This window comes from Gymnoscopelus braueri (genome assembly GCF_963280865.1).
Source record: "Gymnoscopelus braueri genome assembly, chromosome: 3".
In the NCBI taxonomy this organism is placed as follows: domain Eukaryota; kingdom Metazoa; phylum Chordata; class Actinopteri; order Myctophiformes; family Myctophidae; genus Gymnoscopelus; species Gymnoscopelus braueri.
The window spans coordinates 35,350,392-35,366,359 of record NC_137612.1 but is presented as its reverse complement, the minus strand read 5'-3'; the positions used below and the strand labels follow the sequence as shown (position 1 = coordinate 35,366,359).

Below are 15,968 nucleotides of genomic sequence, written 5' to 3'. Positions count from 1 at the left end.
GATGCAGCCTGCTCATGTCCTTTATTTTTGTATGCTGATGATTCCGCATTACTGGTGACAGGAGAGTGCCTAGAATCAGTCAGTCTCTCGCTTGAAAACGAGTTAAAAAAAGTAAACAGATGGTTAAGTGATAACAAGCTATCCCTACACTTAGGTAAATCGGAATGTATCGTCTTTGCTTCAAAGCACAAGTTAAGGGAAGTGTCCAACTTTTCGGTCGGATGTAACGGAATACAACTACAAGAGAAAACTTCAGTTACCTATCTGGGCTGTATATTAGAACAGAGTATGACTGGTGAGTCGATGGCTCTCTCGGTCATTGGCAAGATCCAGGCAAGGACAAAGTTCCTAGCCAGGATAGCCAAATTCCTAGATAAATCCACCATGAGGACATTGGCCTCAGCATTAGTCCAATGCCATTTTGATTACACCTGCCTAACATGGTATAGTGGCATTTCTAAAAAAACTAAAGACAAACTACAGACGGCCCAAAATAAATTAATGAGGGTAGTCCTTTATCTCTCCCCAAGAAGCCACATTGGCCATAACCATTTTAAAGAATTAAATTGGCTCCCCGTAGAAGACAGAATAAAACAACTGAGACTTATAATGGTCTATAACATTTTAAAAAACCAAGGTCCAAATTATTTTAAAGGTTATTTTCAGAACGTTAGTGACTACCATAATATGAATACAAGGGCTAGTGTAGCAGATCTTAAACCACCAAAATTAAAAAACAAGGTAGGTAAAAGCTCATTCCAATACACAGGGGCAGAGGAGTGGAACAAAATCCCACACGAAATAAAATTTGCACAGTCACTAAATAGTTTTAAAAGGATTTTGAAAATTTGGCTGATGGGCAAGTTAAATTAGAGTCAGGGGCCCCTGCTGGTCTGCATTGGTCTTGTTGTATGACTGGTATTGGATGCGATAAATGTAATGTTATATTTATTTATTTATTTATTGGTCTATTGTGCTTTGTTTTTTATGAATGTCTATGTTGTTGAGTGCTGTGGTTGCAATGAATTTAATTTAGTTAAGGTAAAATGGCAAGTGTGTTGATAGAAACCATGATGTAATCTTTTATGTGGGACCTCAACGGAAATAAGTCCTTGGACTTTTTGTGATATCCTGATATATACTGTACTGTGCACCTCGGTGAATTTGTACCATAAATTATCAAATAAAATCAAATCAAATCAAATCACACACACACCCCCACACACACACACACACACACACACACACACACACACACACACACACACACACACACACACACACACACACGTTGCAGACAGCTCTTGCTAATTGCACTATTATGTGTCCCTATCAGTGGCTGTGCGTAACACAGCTCTCCTTAGAATTAGGAACACAGGTTTTAGAAATGGAACAAGGTTGAAGAGACAGCGTAGCTACTTTGTTGGTACGGTACAGTACTCTCATTGTTATGTTGCTACTTCTTAAGCACGTCTTTGTGTTACTTTATCATTTCCACTCTTGAATTGAAGCACGTGTTTACTCTAAAGCTGCCATAACCATATTGTAATGATGCTCAGATGTTGCCCAGAATAGGGATGCTAGGGTTCATGTGCTTAAACATAGGCCCGTCTCTTTACAGTCAACTTTACAGTCAAAGCAAAGCATACTTAACACATTGAGTGCCAGGGTTTTTTTAAAACAGGGTACAGTCAGTGCCTGGATTTTTAGCCATTTTTGAACCTTTTTCAAGTAGTCACAAAATATTTTCAGTGATCACCGTCCTCACGGTGATCCCCTCATTACACACACAGGGGTCTCGTACAATCGGGGGAATTTTTTTTAAAACATTAGGTAATCCGTTCCATAGTTGCAGCCAGTTGAAAATAGTCGAAAATGGTCAAAAATACATAGTAAAAAAAAAAGTACACAGGAGCCGAGATACAGGCTTTTGAAGTCATAAGTTAACCAGGAAGTGGATTGGAGTCTAAATCTTCAAAAAATGATATCTCCTGGTGCTGTGAAGGAAAAGATTATAATAATAATATTAAAAAAAAAATTGGACCGTTTTTGGCACTCCTCGTTTGGATTATGAAAAACGGTCCGGACCGTTTTTGGCACTCAATGTGTTAATACTTTCTCGCCCCGTCGGCTACCGTACAAAGTGATGATAACACACCGTCCATCAACTTAACGTCTGACTTCCCCATTCTGTTGTGCAGGGAGGGTTTGATTGACAAGCGCATTGAGAGCGCCGTCTCCCAGATGCAGTCGGTGATCGAGCTGGGCAGAGTGATTCGAGACAGGAAAACACTACCTGTAAAGGTAAGTCATTACCCTCAGCGTGATGTACAGTAAACCAAGTGTTTTGATATGGTTTTATGGAGTGGCACACGGCGGCGTGTCCCAAACAATGGGTTGGGACCTAATTTTGGGTCACACAACCATTTTTATGGGTCATATCATGTCAATATATTTCTTCCCCCAGTTTCTATATAAAAAACATAGTTCAAAAAGGTTTCATAAAAAAATTTAAGAATGAAATTGAGTTTCAGGAAGAGAAAAAAAAAGTAAACTTAAAACATTTTGAAAATAAAACATCTAAAAGCTCACAACGAGTCGCAATGCGACGTGTTGTGTGAGCTTGATAGGCTTTTTTCTCTCATTAAATAGGGCTTAAGTGGTTTATTCGTAATCCCCGGGGAGACAACACATTTGTCTTTTGGGTCTCACGCTAAAAGTTTGGGAGCCTCTGGCATACGGCACATGACGGGATATAATGAGGCATGTTGTCACTATTTACCAGCAGCCATTTGCATGTGTGTGTTACAGTACCCTCTGAAGGAGGTGGTTGTGATCCACCAGGACCCTGAAGCTCTCAACGACATCCTGTCTCTGAAGAAATACATCCTGGAGGTGAGCATGCAGTCTCTTATTACTGTGCTTCCATTTGCTTCGATAATGCTGTTCTTTGGGGGAATCTGTAATTGGGTTTTGTTTAATTGTTTTATTAATATCCTTTCTTGGGTTAGATTTGTATTACAGATGTGTGTCATGTACTGATTGACTTTTGATTTATAGCCATGCTATTACGTCCCAAGGAATTGAGCTGGTATGATTAAGTTTTAGTCATTTACTTTTCAAAGCTGTTGCTTTGTCTGACTGTGCAGATGCCCTGAAAGGCACTAGGCACTTGTTAATCAGAAAATGCCATTTATGCCTGGTTTGCCGTCTCTGCGCTCTTATCCCATTGATAACTTGTACGGTATATGAATCTGGGTTAGAGATCCACTGTACTTGCAAATAATGTGAGAAAAAGAGGAGACCACTCCACTTAGACACTTCAAATTCCACAGTTGAGCTGAGAAAGGCAGTGTTGAACAACATAATCTATCTTTACATTTGGCAAAACTCAGCGCTTCTGCGTGTCCTGTTATCAGTCTCCCTTTTCATTGTTTTGCTATGTTATACAACAAGAACATGTACAATTTCAGTACAAGGTTTGCCACGCGTCGTCCTGTTTGTTTAGGCTTTGTTTCGTCCATTGGAACTGAAGCCATCCCTGTCCAACACAGCTTTCTTCTCAGTAATTGGGTGAAGAGAGCTGCGCTGCAGACACTCACAACAGGCCAGTGTCGTATATGAGTACCTCCATTGCTACATCACAAATGCCTGATGCTTCACACACATATTTCTCTTTACAATATGAGTTATTGATCATATTGAACTGGAGGGCAGAGGTACTGTCTGTCTGTCTGAATGAATAGCCAGGAGGAATGGCTTGCTGAAGATTCATTGTGTGACTCACAGGTTTATAGGCTATCTGAGTGACGGTGATTGCTGGATGGCAGTATTCCACACTGAATCATTGCACTTCATTTTGTCTCATTCTGTCTCTCCAACTCTACTATTGGGAACTGGCCCTGTCCAAACCCAATTACAGCACACTGTCTAACTTTACCCATCCATGTCTTTCCTTGTGTGTGTGGTGTCATTCAGGAGCTAAATGTGCGCCAGCTGACTCTATCGACTGACAAGGACAAGTATGGCATTCGTCTGAGGGCAGAGCCTGACCACATGGTGCTGGGAAAGAAGCTGAAGGGGGCCTTCAAAGCTGTCACTGCCTCCATCAAGGAGCTGACCAATGAACAGCTGGAGGCCTTCCAGAAGAAAGGTGTGTGTGTGTGTGTGTGTGTGTGTGTGTGTGTGGTGACAAACGGCAAGGGACCAATTAGTAGTTATGTATAGCGATATGTGCAAGGGCAGCAGGCACATTTAGTGAACAACGGACTAGTGAACTTCCTAAAGATGCGAATTTAAACCAGTATTAGAGAAGCGGGATGCAGACCTTCAGTACTTGGGAGCACGGTGTACATCCTCTTGCAAAAAATATGTTTTGGAAGGTCAGAAGCGTGTTTCAGAACTGTAGACAACCAGAAGGCAACAAGAACAGCGGTGGAGACTGTTTGGGGGGGGGGTTAAGTGGTTAAGAACAAATTAGTGGTCCAGTTTATAGGGTTTTAAGCTTAAAACCATTTTGCTGCACATTACTAAAGCAAAACTGCTCTGATACGGTAATAAGAGCCAGAGGGAGAGACTGGAGCAGTCTCAGGTATCCTGTCTTTCCAATTAGGAATGAAACCGGATGAGAATTGCGGGCCTCAGGGGAACACAGCTCTAGGGGTCAGCAGGGCTGTGGGAATTTCCCATTTCCAATCTCCTGAACCTCTTTGAAGTCCAGATGAGTTTATAGAAGGATGGAGAAAAATAAGGGTCGATGGAGCAGGGAGGAACAGGCTGGGAGGAGGAATGCACACAAATAAGCACCAAGACTGATAGAGGATATCTGTTTGGTGCTGATGTAGAACCCACTTTTAGGATCCTATAGAGTATAAGCATCTTCACATGATGACAAGGAATGGGTCATAAAAAGAAAAGAAATGTTCTTGGCTGCAGCCAGTTTGTGGAAAGTTTTTTTACAACAAAACGGTACATCATCGGTGACATGATGCCACGGTCGAACAGTCACAGCTGATGCTTTGAGCCGAGCCATTACTTGCTGCACCATTGGACTAAAAAATGTAATCACTGAAGTGTCACCTATGATGTTGCAGTAATCTCTGGGTGCCAATTTGGCCAATAACATATGAGATTTCTTTTCTCTGGGTGCCTGGTGACTCAACTAGTGCACTGTCCACATTGCTCCTTGTGAGCTGTGAGGACCCAAGATAGAATCCAACATTTCTGGGGCCTTTTTAAGCCTGTATTTGACAGCAATAGTGGAAAGAGACTGTAGAGATATGACATTCGGCAAATGGGCGGGCCAGCTGGCATTGCCCCCATGCGTTATGCACCCTAACACCACTTGGGTATCGGTTCACCCTTAATCTAAATAAAGCAGAAAAAAATACAAAAATAAATAGAAAGTATCTCTCCTATCTCTGTGTGAAGCCAGCTAACACGTGACTGCTTTACTCGTAACATTGAACTCATAGGTAGGGAAGGGTTTAACCACTTAAGCCCTATAAAAAATATAACATTCTATACATTTCTGAAAATGTTTGCCTACAATGATGACATTCCCAAAAAAGGCGGTAGTGTGGTTAAGAGAAGGTAAGGTGGGGTGGGACCAGGGTATATGCCGGTTTAGCGTGGCAATCCAGGATTAGAGGAACAGCGTTGACTGTTTCACCCTCCCTGCGGGTGTGGAGGAGGAGAGAAGCAGAGACGGGAAGAGAACGCGGTCATGGTTTTCACTCGGAACACATACGTGGGTAAATGTGCCTCTTGGCAAAACGGGGGTGGGGTGGGGGGGGAAACTTGACTAGATTGATTTTAGTTATTGCAGTGGTTCTCAAACTTTTTCATGTCAAGGATCCCCAAATTGTATTTGGCCGAGGACCCCCATCTGAAAATGTTTTGTGCCAGGGACCCCCAGAAGATAAGATCTGTGTAAAAAAAAAATCGTAATACCTTCAAGTTTTTATTTCTTTCCCCAGAAAATAGCAAATGTACAATCGGCATGAAGTGAGCTTGTATATCTATTTTTGAATAGCCAACTTATAAAATATGGATAAAATGATGATTTTGTTTGGGGCCCCCCTGGAACCCCTCCCCCCAAGGACCCCTGGGGGTCCCCAGACCCCACTTTGAGAACCAACGAGTTATTGGACTTACAGGTCCAATAACTCTTTGATTGGAGTCTCTGATCCAACACTACTGGAATTGGAATTGATGTGCGGAAGAACTGCCGCCATGTCAGATCACATGTAAAGAACGTGGCCAGCGCTCAGAGAAACACTTTTTCACTGTGGAATTGGCAGGGTGTTTACAGAAATGAGAATTCATCTCAAGAGACTAACCTGAGTAAATAAACAGTAAACAGCCGTAGTCAGTTTGTTCAAGTATATTTAGGGCCGATGGTGGAGGGATGAATAATTTTCCTTCACATTTCCACTAACATCTGACTGCTACTGTAGCAATAATGAACTAGATAATAACCACAGGAACCCTAGCGTCCCTATTCTAGGCATGTTATATTATGCTAACATTTGATAAAGAGCAGATCCATAAGCTGTGAGTTTGTAGATGGGCTATTTTTGGTGAAGAGATTTGGTGTAGAGGGAAAAGTAGGGGAACATATAGACCCATGGGGGTCTCAACAAATTACGGCAAGACCGTATATTAAGGTCAGGTCTATAACGCACATTTATAATGCGCTTATAAGGCTTAATACTCATAACACTCGTTTATGTTTATAATTATGCATAACTTATTACAGACACTTTATAATTGGCTTATACTTATAATATGCCGTTCCGCTGACCTTATAATGCATTATGACCAGCACATATAATACTTCATAAATCTTGTTATAAGTTTTTATGCACATACAGTACATGAATATGGATCACTGATGGAAGTTATATCTCTGTTGGGGTGGCGCTGTGTTCACTTGCTTGTACAGTGGCCCTCATTTATCAACGCAGCGTATAAACCGGCGTATATTTTTCCATATATTCGGCCGTACACCAACGTCGAAGTCACATTTATCAACGAATCCTACACAGCTGATCCGAGCCTACATTTGGTCCCAGGCTTGATAAATGTCACGGCTGGAACCTAGCGTCATTTAAATAACACGCCCTTAAATATTCTCAAAACGCCCCGATTTTACGACATGAAGAAGGACCAGAATACGACCAAAGACATCAAAAGCCAATGAGAAAGAGTTTCCCCCGCCTGCCTCGCCACACACGCACACGCCCCCCCCCCTCTCTCTCTCTCTCTCTCTCTCTCACACACACACACACACACACACACACACACACACACACACACACACACACACACACACACACACGCCCGCCCAGCTGTGTTTTTCATGTATTGTAATCCGTACCGTAGCGTTACAATCTTTGTCACGTAGGCTTGTAGCCTACATGAATGACATATTATGATACCAATCACATCGCCATGAATGGAATACGTTTGTATATTAATTTATTTAACCCATACCGAGCAGTGCACAAGCAGTCATGTAGGATATTCCCCGTGAGACTCGGACGGGCGCCAGTGATTCCGCCACGTTAATAAGAGATTGGAGCGTCGGGTTTATATCCTTAACCCAGCTAGGTTGTAGTCTTCAAAACTCTCTATGACATAACTCCATAACATATGACAAGCTACTGTAAGTTTGTACACCTCACTGTCCATGAAAAGATCGTCGGGAGTCCCGACCGCGGGAGTCCCGAGTCCCGGCGCAAAAGCGCTCGTATATTTTGAAAATAGCAGATCTACAAGCTCACAACGCGTCGCGATGCGACCCGTTTTTGAGCTTGCAAATCTGCTATTTTCAAATAGCCAATGCAACTGAATGACTGTTAAAGCAGTTTGTTTAAATTACTTTATAAAATGTTATATTTTCACAGGGATTATTTATTAGTGTAGATATACATTTAGGAGTGGATTATGTGTCCAGATGCCTGTCAGACAGTCAGACAATGCTGCTCCGCAGGTCTAGAATGGAATAAACGGGCGCAGCCAACGTCAACAACTGGTCTCGACCAGACGTGAGATCTCAGCGTATGGTAGGATGAAGCCCACGTCAGGATATATTGATAAATGCCGAAAGGTGCGGTGATCTCGCCCTACGCCCATTATTTGGGCTGCACCGCGTTGATAAATGAGGGCCAGTATGTTTTGCGTTGCATGCACGTCTGTAAAACGGTGTGTATCAACCTTTTCTGGATCAGGGCCCTCTTGAAAATCTCAAAAAGTGTTGGTGGCCGGCTGCCATGTTAAGTGGTCAGATGGGTGGGCCGCATGTATTGTCAGAGCATTTTCATTTTAAATGATCAATCAATCGATTGTGTTCCGGCTTGGATCAATGCAACTAACACAGTATACTTTAAGTCCTTCTCATCTGCATCACATTTTTCAAGGTTTTAAAGAAAAAATGCCATGAGTTTTCTATATTTTTTCCATTATTTTAATTTTATAATATTACCGTATAAAATCGTAGTATTTTGCCAATTCTTTTGGGGCCCGTTTTCAATACCCTCGCGGCCCACCAGTTGGGGCCTCGGGCCCACAGGTTGAGAAGCACCGCTGTAAAAGGATGTGTGCTCATGCTGTTGCTGTGTGCTGGTTTCAGGCTCCATCATGGTGGACGGTCAGGAGCTTCATGAGGAGGACCTGAGGCTCATGTACACCTTCGAACAGAGCTCTGGCACAGCCGTGCAGTACGAGGCCCACTCGGATGCACAGGTAAACAACACATGCACTCAAATCCTAACTAGGGCTACTGTCATCATCATGACATTTTACTTCATGGTTGTCATACAAATAAATGCGATGAACGATTTGAATTTTTTTGGCATTGAACATTGAAACATACATAAATAATTACATTTCTGTTTGGCTTTTAGGCTTCGTAATACAAGAATTGCACAGGGCATGTCAACTTGACTATACAAAGAAATGACTGGCAAGGACTGGTACCAATAATCAATAAAAATAATGTACTATGGCATAAATAGGCCATTTATAATAATTTTATAATTTCAATATATTTTAAAAAGCTGGAAATAACCGATCTACAAGCACACAGGGCGTCGCATCGCCATGTGTTATGAGCTTGTAGATCTGCCATTTCCTCTATTTAAAAAACAAAAGAGAGATATTGGGTGCACCTGGCCCAGGTGAATCTCATAAGCACTGACGATCCCCCACCTCCTACTGCGGTGTTTCTCAACCTTTTAAGGCCTTGACCCCCCAAAATAATCATATTTAAACTGGGGACCCGACCCACCCTGATAAGCACGTGTAGGAGTTAAGGCATTACATTTAGTTTGACTCGGTTCCACAGATAAATATTGTGAAAATAGCCAACCTACAAGGCGTTGTGAGCTTGTAGATCGGCTATTTTCACATATTTTGCCTCTTTCTTATATTATTTGACAATTTGGCCAATGTTTTACCGTTTTTATAGTATAGTTTGTTGATTACTTTTGATGTAGTAATGGTCTTAAAAGTCCTTAAATTGTCACTCCGCTGTCATCTAGCCCCCCCCCTCCCCCCCACCCCAATTCATGTGGCGACCCGCCTGGGGGTCCCGACCCACAGTTTGAGAACCACTGTCATACTGTACCTGGTATTAGACAGACAAGAACAACCAAAAACAGAACACACAGCCAGCAGGTGGAGTCAGAGGCGATGTCACAGCTGTCAGTGCCTGTGCAGTCAGTGTAGGAAATAATTTCATGGCTAAGTGGGAACCAGCAGTATGCATATGCCCACAGGCTCTTTCTAATCACTGCTCCTCCAACTGTACACAAACCACACTGCGCTTGTTCTCTCCTACCCTGTCTGTTCCCATCTTTCTCTCTCACTTCATCCGTGTTCACTTCTCTCTCTCTCTCTCTCTCTCTCTCTCTCTCTCTCTCTCTCTCCCCCCTCCCCCTTCTTGTCCCACTGTTCATTTCTTTCTCTGTTTCTGTCTCACTGTTCGTCTGTTGACTCTCTTCCTCTCATTCTCATTGTCTCTCCCTTTCTACCCGTCCTTCCCAGAGTGCAATATTCTGGCTGGACCTTATGGAACATGCCAGTCATTTCAACTCTAGTTCATGGACACTTATTAGTAGCACAACACCAATTTGCACATTAACACTTGGAATTCTTTGGGCGCACCGTACGCATAGAAATAGTACATTACTCATTGGACTTGTTAGTACTGGATCACAGGACAAATGCAGTTCCTTTTTTTATATACAGTATACACACTACAGTATACTGTATATTCTATTTTGCTGTTGTGGTTTCATCTCAAACGTGTATTATCATCACATACCAGGAGAATCCTCTGCCAATTTTATAATCTATAATTGAAAAATGTTTTATATAGATAAAGAGGTGAAAGGATTAAGCCATTATGGAGGTAGGAATTTATTTTATTCAGTGAGCCTTTGTTGAGTCAAAACCCTGTATTATCTTAAAATTCCATATCTTGCCTTTCATGACTCCTATTTGCAAACGAGGGATAGTAAGCCAAGACTCAAAAAACAAGTCTCCCTTGAGGATCAAAATAAAATAATTTAAGATTAGGACCACGTATAAACAGTGAGAATACATTGATCTTTTTGGAACAATTCCTCTTTGGTATTTTTGCATAACAGTTTGATGTGTTGTACAGTTTAACAAAAGTGGTTTTCAAACTCTTTGTGCCCAAGGTACACCAATGGGAAAGTAGAAATCTCAATACACACTTGTATTCATAAGGAAAATAGCCGATCTACAAGCTCACAATGCATCGCAATGTGATGTGTCGTGAACTTGTAGATCTGCTATTTTCGCTATTGTCAAGAAATTACAAAAGAAAATATGTTCGCCTTTATTGAAATGCCCAAAATAGGGATGCCAGATTGAAAGTTGAAAATATTTATTTTAGGGTATAGAATTTGCCTCTGTATTGGGAAATGCACAAAATGCTGATATAGTAAATTGAAAGATAATTCATAACTTTTTGTATAGCTGTATACTGTATGTAATAATGGTGTGGTTGTCGCAAAGTCCTAAGGCACACCCGTCCTTGTCTCACTGCACAACACTGGTATAACCCAATACCCCATGTTGTCTGTTCCTCCTTTAGGTGTTGGTGCTGTTGGATGTATCCCCAGACCAGTCCATGTTGGATGAAGGGGTGGCAAGAGAGGTCATCAACCGCATCCAGAAGCTACGAAAGAAGGTTTTGGGAAATAATGCTTAATTCATACCGTCGTACAACGGTTTTGTCAGGATGCGCCGCGTTGAGAGCTTGTAGATCTGATATTTTCACTTTTTCCCCCTCTTATGAAATAATTAGTAAAAAATATCTTGTAGAAAACGTAATTAAATGGATAGTTACTCATGAGTCAAGACCCATAAAAATGGGTCAGTGACCCAATTTTTTTTGGGAAATGGTGTATACTATTATGCATGGGTCTTCAACAAGGGGTCCCGGGACCCTTAGGGGGAAAAACGTTGAAGACCCCTGCAGTAATGTATGACAGCAGAGCTGGGATGACATTTACATTTTGACAGGACATGAAATGCTGCAGCTACTGGAGGCAGGAATAAATGGACTGTTAAACTAATGTCACTTCTGTTGGCATGTGTGGTGTTATGAACAACACTCATTTGGACTACAGTGTACACTGGATATATTCATATTCCCCTCTACATTTCCCAAGCTAATTTTGTTGAAGCAGCCTTGAAGTATTTCCATTGCAGCACCGCAGTGAGAAATGTCTCCATCAGAAGGCAGACTTAAGGGAAGCTTAATTATGGACTGGCCCCTATTTTTTTATGTTTTCTTTTTTACTTTGACTTTGACTTTGAGGCTTTGAAGTGGTCTGAGGAGTAAAGACGGATTAGCCATCAGCCTCTTGTTTTCTCAAGAAACAAATATTTTTTTTCCATCCTATGGTGGCGGTGGTCGCTGGCTCCCGGCCAGGCTAAATTCCTCCTGTTATTTCAAACTGAGATCTGGATTTTTTTCCACCCTGGGGGATGGGAATTAATTTTGTAACAATTCCTCGAGATGTTGTAAGCGGTAGTTTGCGGGGGGAGGTTGGTGTGCGTGCGCACGCGTTTCTGATAACCCATGCGGTAGAAGAAAGAGAAGGCCAGATTGTTTTGCATAGGACTGTGTTTGATCTCTCTAGCTTTCTCTGAGAGAAGCACACACACACACACACACACACACACACACACACACACACACACACACACACACACACACACACACACACACACACACACACACACACACACACACACACACACACAGAGAGAGAAACACAACTGCAGTGTGAACCTCCTCAGGATGGGGTCAGTACCTTGACTAGGCAGGAGCAGCCCATAAATCTTGCGCCATTGATTGACTGCTTCTCTGTATCTAACTAATGTTATTCTTCTGCCCTTGAGTGACACTGAAGTTGGTGTGTATGTGTGCGTGTGTGTGTGTGTGTGTACAACAATCACACACTGTAAATCAGGATGAGATCAATATGTTTGAGTGTCTGAAGGTTGGAGGAAGCAGCAGATGGACAGGCTGTGATCCAACACTTAATAAATGTCTTCTGTCCTCCTTTATTAGTTTTATACATCACTCAATGGCTGAAACTATGGATTATCGATGAATATATCGATAACTTTTTTGAATAATCTAGAAGCTCTATTTAAATATTTTGTAAATGTTTTATTTATCAACAAATTAACCGCTTTCGTGTATACTTCATCATGCACACATTGTGAAAATCTACAAGCCTACAAGAAGATCTACAAGCCTACAACAATTACAATAGTAATAGTAATTGAAAAAATACTGAATTTCATTTTTTTCTCTCCTCTCATTCCTCATGTCTCTGCTCTATCTAGGGACACTTGGTGCCTTCAGATGAAATAACAGTGTACTACCGCTGCCTGCCAGCAGGGGAGTACCTGGACTCTGTGATCCAGGCTCACACAGAGTTCATCCTAGCCACCACTAAAGCTCCCTTGCTGCCCTACCCCGTCCCCTCCACCGCCAACATCATTGTAGAGGAGAAGACTCAGGTTAGAGACGCTTACATTGTTGGGGGGCTAGGGATTTGAAAAAGCAAGGAGCGCCACAAAAAAAGATACATTTTATTCATTTATTTTAATCTCTGGGACCCGAATCTAGACTGTAAACCTGAATTAAAGTTCTCAGTCGCCACAACTGATTTCAGTCATTTAGATTTCATAAGAGTGCAGCATGTCTTTCTTTTCATGTCGGCTAACCCTTGGCTTTCTCTAAAGGATGAGTTATACTTGGTTTTGCGTACCGGCGTCGCACACTGAATCTAGAAGCTCACAACGCGCCTCAGTGCGGCGCGTTGTGAGCTTGTATATCAGCTATTTTCGGTGTGTGACACCGGTAACCTGTGAAAAGGGAGAGGGTTTTTTACCCACTTAAGCCCCAGCATCCAAATTCTGGGGGAAGCTTTTATGGGGGTTTTAAGTGGTTAATGTCTGTCTCCTGTTGCAGCTGAAGGGCTCAGATTTGGAGTTGACCATATTGAAGGGGTCTTCAGCTCCAAAAATCAACCTGAATGGACCTGCGTGCTCCTATGTCAATCTCAGGGTCAAACTCGCCAACAAGGAACAAGGTATGCAATTACCAACTGGGATATGCAATTACTTTTATTATTTAGTATAATTTAAGCCCACTTTGAATCCATTGTGTACATTAAAGTAGAAATACTTTGCACCTTTTGTACCTGTTTAATACCTCTGTTTCTGTATCTATGCTTTGTTTTCCCTGTGTAGTATAATGTAATGTACTTTATTGTTGCTTGTCTTTATGTTTTTTTTAAGACTGTGGCTGTAAATTAGCATCTTTGTTAAATCCGGTGTATTTACATTACATTGATATGTATTGTTCATTAATATGCGGTGTTCCGTCTTAACTCATTGAGTGCCATTCACGTGTTTCACGTGTTTTACCGCTATGGTGCAACGTGCCAATCACGTGTTTCACGTGTTTTTGAAAAAATAGTAAAAATAAAAAGCTCCATCCACTCCTTGTTTAACTTATAACTGAAAAAGGCTATTTCGCTTCCTAAGCACATTTTTTTTACAGAAATAGCCAGAAATAATTCTGGCACTCATTGAGTTAATAAGCAAATAAAGTAAAGTCATACTGTGTAGCAGAAGTTGTCAAAAAGCACCTATGTGGAAAATATACCAGTGAAAGATAATTAAAAAAAAATAACTTTTGTTTAATTGAACGAGTTACACAGTATGACTTTAACAAAGAAGAACAGGAGTCAATGTGGAAAAAAAGTCTCCTTGATTGACAAGGATCAGTGAAAAAAAACGACTGTGATTGGTTGTCCTACAGCGGGGGTGGTTCTTTTGGAGAACCCAGTTGGAGACAACAGAATGGGTATGAACAAGCTTCGGGAGGTGTGCAGCAGTGTATTTGGAACCAACAACACCCAGCTCTCTTTCTTCAACGGCAAGACTGGTGAGACCTAGTTTTCACCTCAAATACAGTAGTGAAATGAATGATCACATACTGCACACATGCACACGCAAGGACAGGGAATTTGGAAACATTTGCAAATTCACCTGTAAAGAAATTAACAGCCCAAATAAGCACAATGACACACCTGATGATCCAGAGGGAGGGGAAGTGCTCATTTTGTTGCACTCTCAACTGAATAAAGAATGGTTTTACATGCATAACTTTTTACATCACTTGAAAATAAGGCAGGTGTGCCAACAAGCGCGCCAACCGAGTTGGCAAGCCGTGATGGACAGAATAGGTTATGGGGGGGGGGGGCACTTGTTTTGTTTCACTCTCAACTGAATAAAGAATGGTTCTACATGCATGACTTTTTACATTACCTGAAAACAAGGCAGGTGTGCTGACAGCGAGGCCTTGTGTCGTGAGGCGTGCTGACAGCGAGCAGTCAGGTGAGCGAGGGCCCGCAACGAGCAGCCGTTAGCCTCGCTCGCTGACAAGCACCGAGTTGCCAAGCCATGATGGATGTTATAGGTATCACCTGTTTCAATAGGCACATTTTAGGTTTGCAGTGTTTTGCAGAAATATATTTATTCTCACACTACAGGCCAAATTCACTTTTGTTTAGCTGGTAGGACATTATTAATACACCTGCCATATTTCGTGATTTCTTGAATGACCCTTGATTAAATGCTGCATAGGTTTTTCTTTTCTTTTCATTATTTTGAATGAATTCCTGACTGGGGAATTTGCAATCGCTCTCTGGTGGGTGTCAATGTGTCACCTTGCTTGTTTGGTATGTTCCGCCCAAGTTCTTGTTTTTTCCCAAATTCACTGTAATACATTCTGAAGATGGCAAAGCCAGTAAAGACATACATGTGCCTTATAGTTAAAAGAGTAGAATGAATGAGTTCCAGTATCAATCCATGTCTGTCTGTTACAGTATGTAAGGGACCAGTCGAAATTTACATAAGGGGGGGCATGGAGGAAAATAGGGGAGGGTCATGCCTTTCTAATTTTGGTCCAAGGGAGGGTCAGCTAATTTTACTTTGAATCCAAGGGAGGGTCATGCAATTTTGAATTGATAAAATAGTCCGTTTTTTATATACCTTTTTAGTACAGCAGAACAGTGGTCAATGACCCCTCTCCATTTCAAAGGATACAAAGAATTCAAATCAAGTAACACCTTGTCTATTTAGAATCAATGACGGTCGTTAACAAGCCATCAACGCACAGCGAGTGTGAACGACCCAGTCAAATCTATTCAGCGTCTTAACGATGGTGGTTGAACAATTACTTCAACAGGCGTTATTGGAGAGATGCATTATAAATAGGCCTACTATAACTGGATATTCATAATCATTTGAAGTAATTCTGTGCATGTGATTAATGTGGATCTATATGGACAGTTGTGTATAGATGCCTATAGCTCCACAAGTAAAACCAGAAGCATCAGGCC

The 15,968-nt window shown here is 41.6% G+C and overlaps 1 protein-coding gene across 1 annotated transcript in view; it reads left to right on the top strand.

Annotated features, from left to right (window-relative positions):
* The window catches only part of iars1 (isoleucyl-tRNA synthetase 1), a 76,046-nt gene that overhangs the window by 55,256 nt on the left and 4,822 nt on the right, over positions 1-15,968 (top strand). The window contains exons 24-31 of the mRNA XM_080423051.1: positions 2,202-2,304; positions 2,812-2,895; positions 3,979-4,153; positions 8,636-8,748; positions 11,129-11,224; positions 12,898-13,074; positions 13,529-13,649; positions 14,384-14,509. Of these exons, the coding sequence (XP_080279177.1) occupies positions 2,202-2,304; positions 2,812-2,895; positions 3,979-4,153; positions 8,636-8,748; positions 11,129-11,224; positions 12,898-13,074; positions 13,529-13,649; positions 14,384-14,509 (995 nt within the window). The remainder of the gene's footprint in view (positions 1-2,201; positions 2,305-2,811; positions 2,896-3,978; positions 4,154-8,635; positions 8,749-11,128; positions 11,225-12,897; positions 13,075-13,528; positions 13,650-14,383; positions 14,510-15,968) is intronic.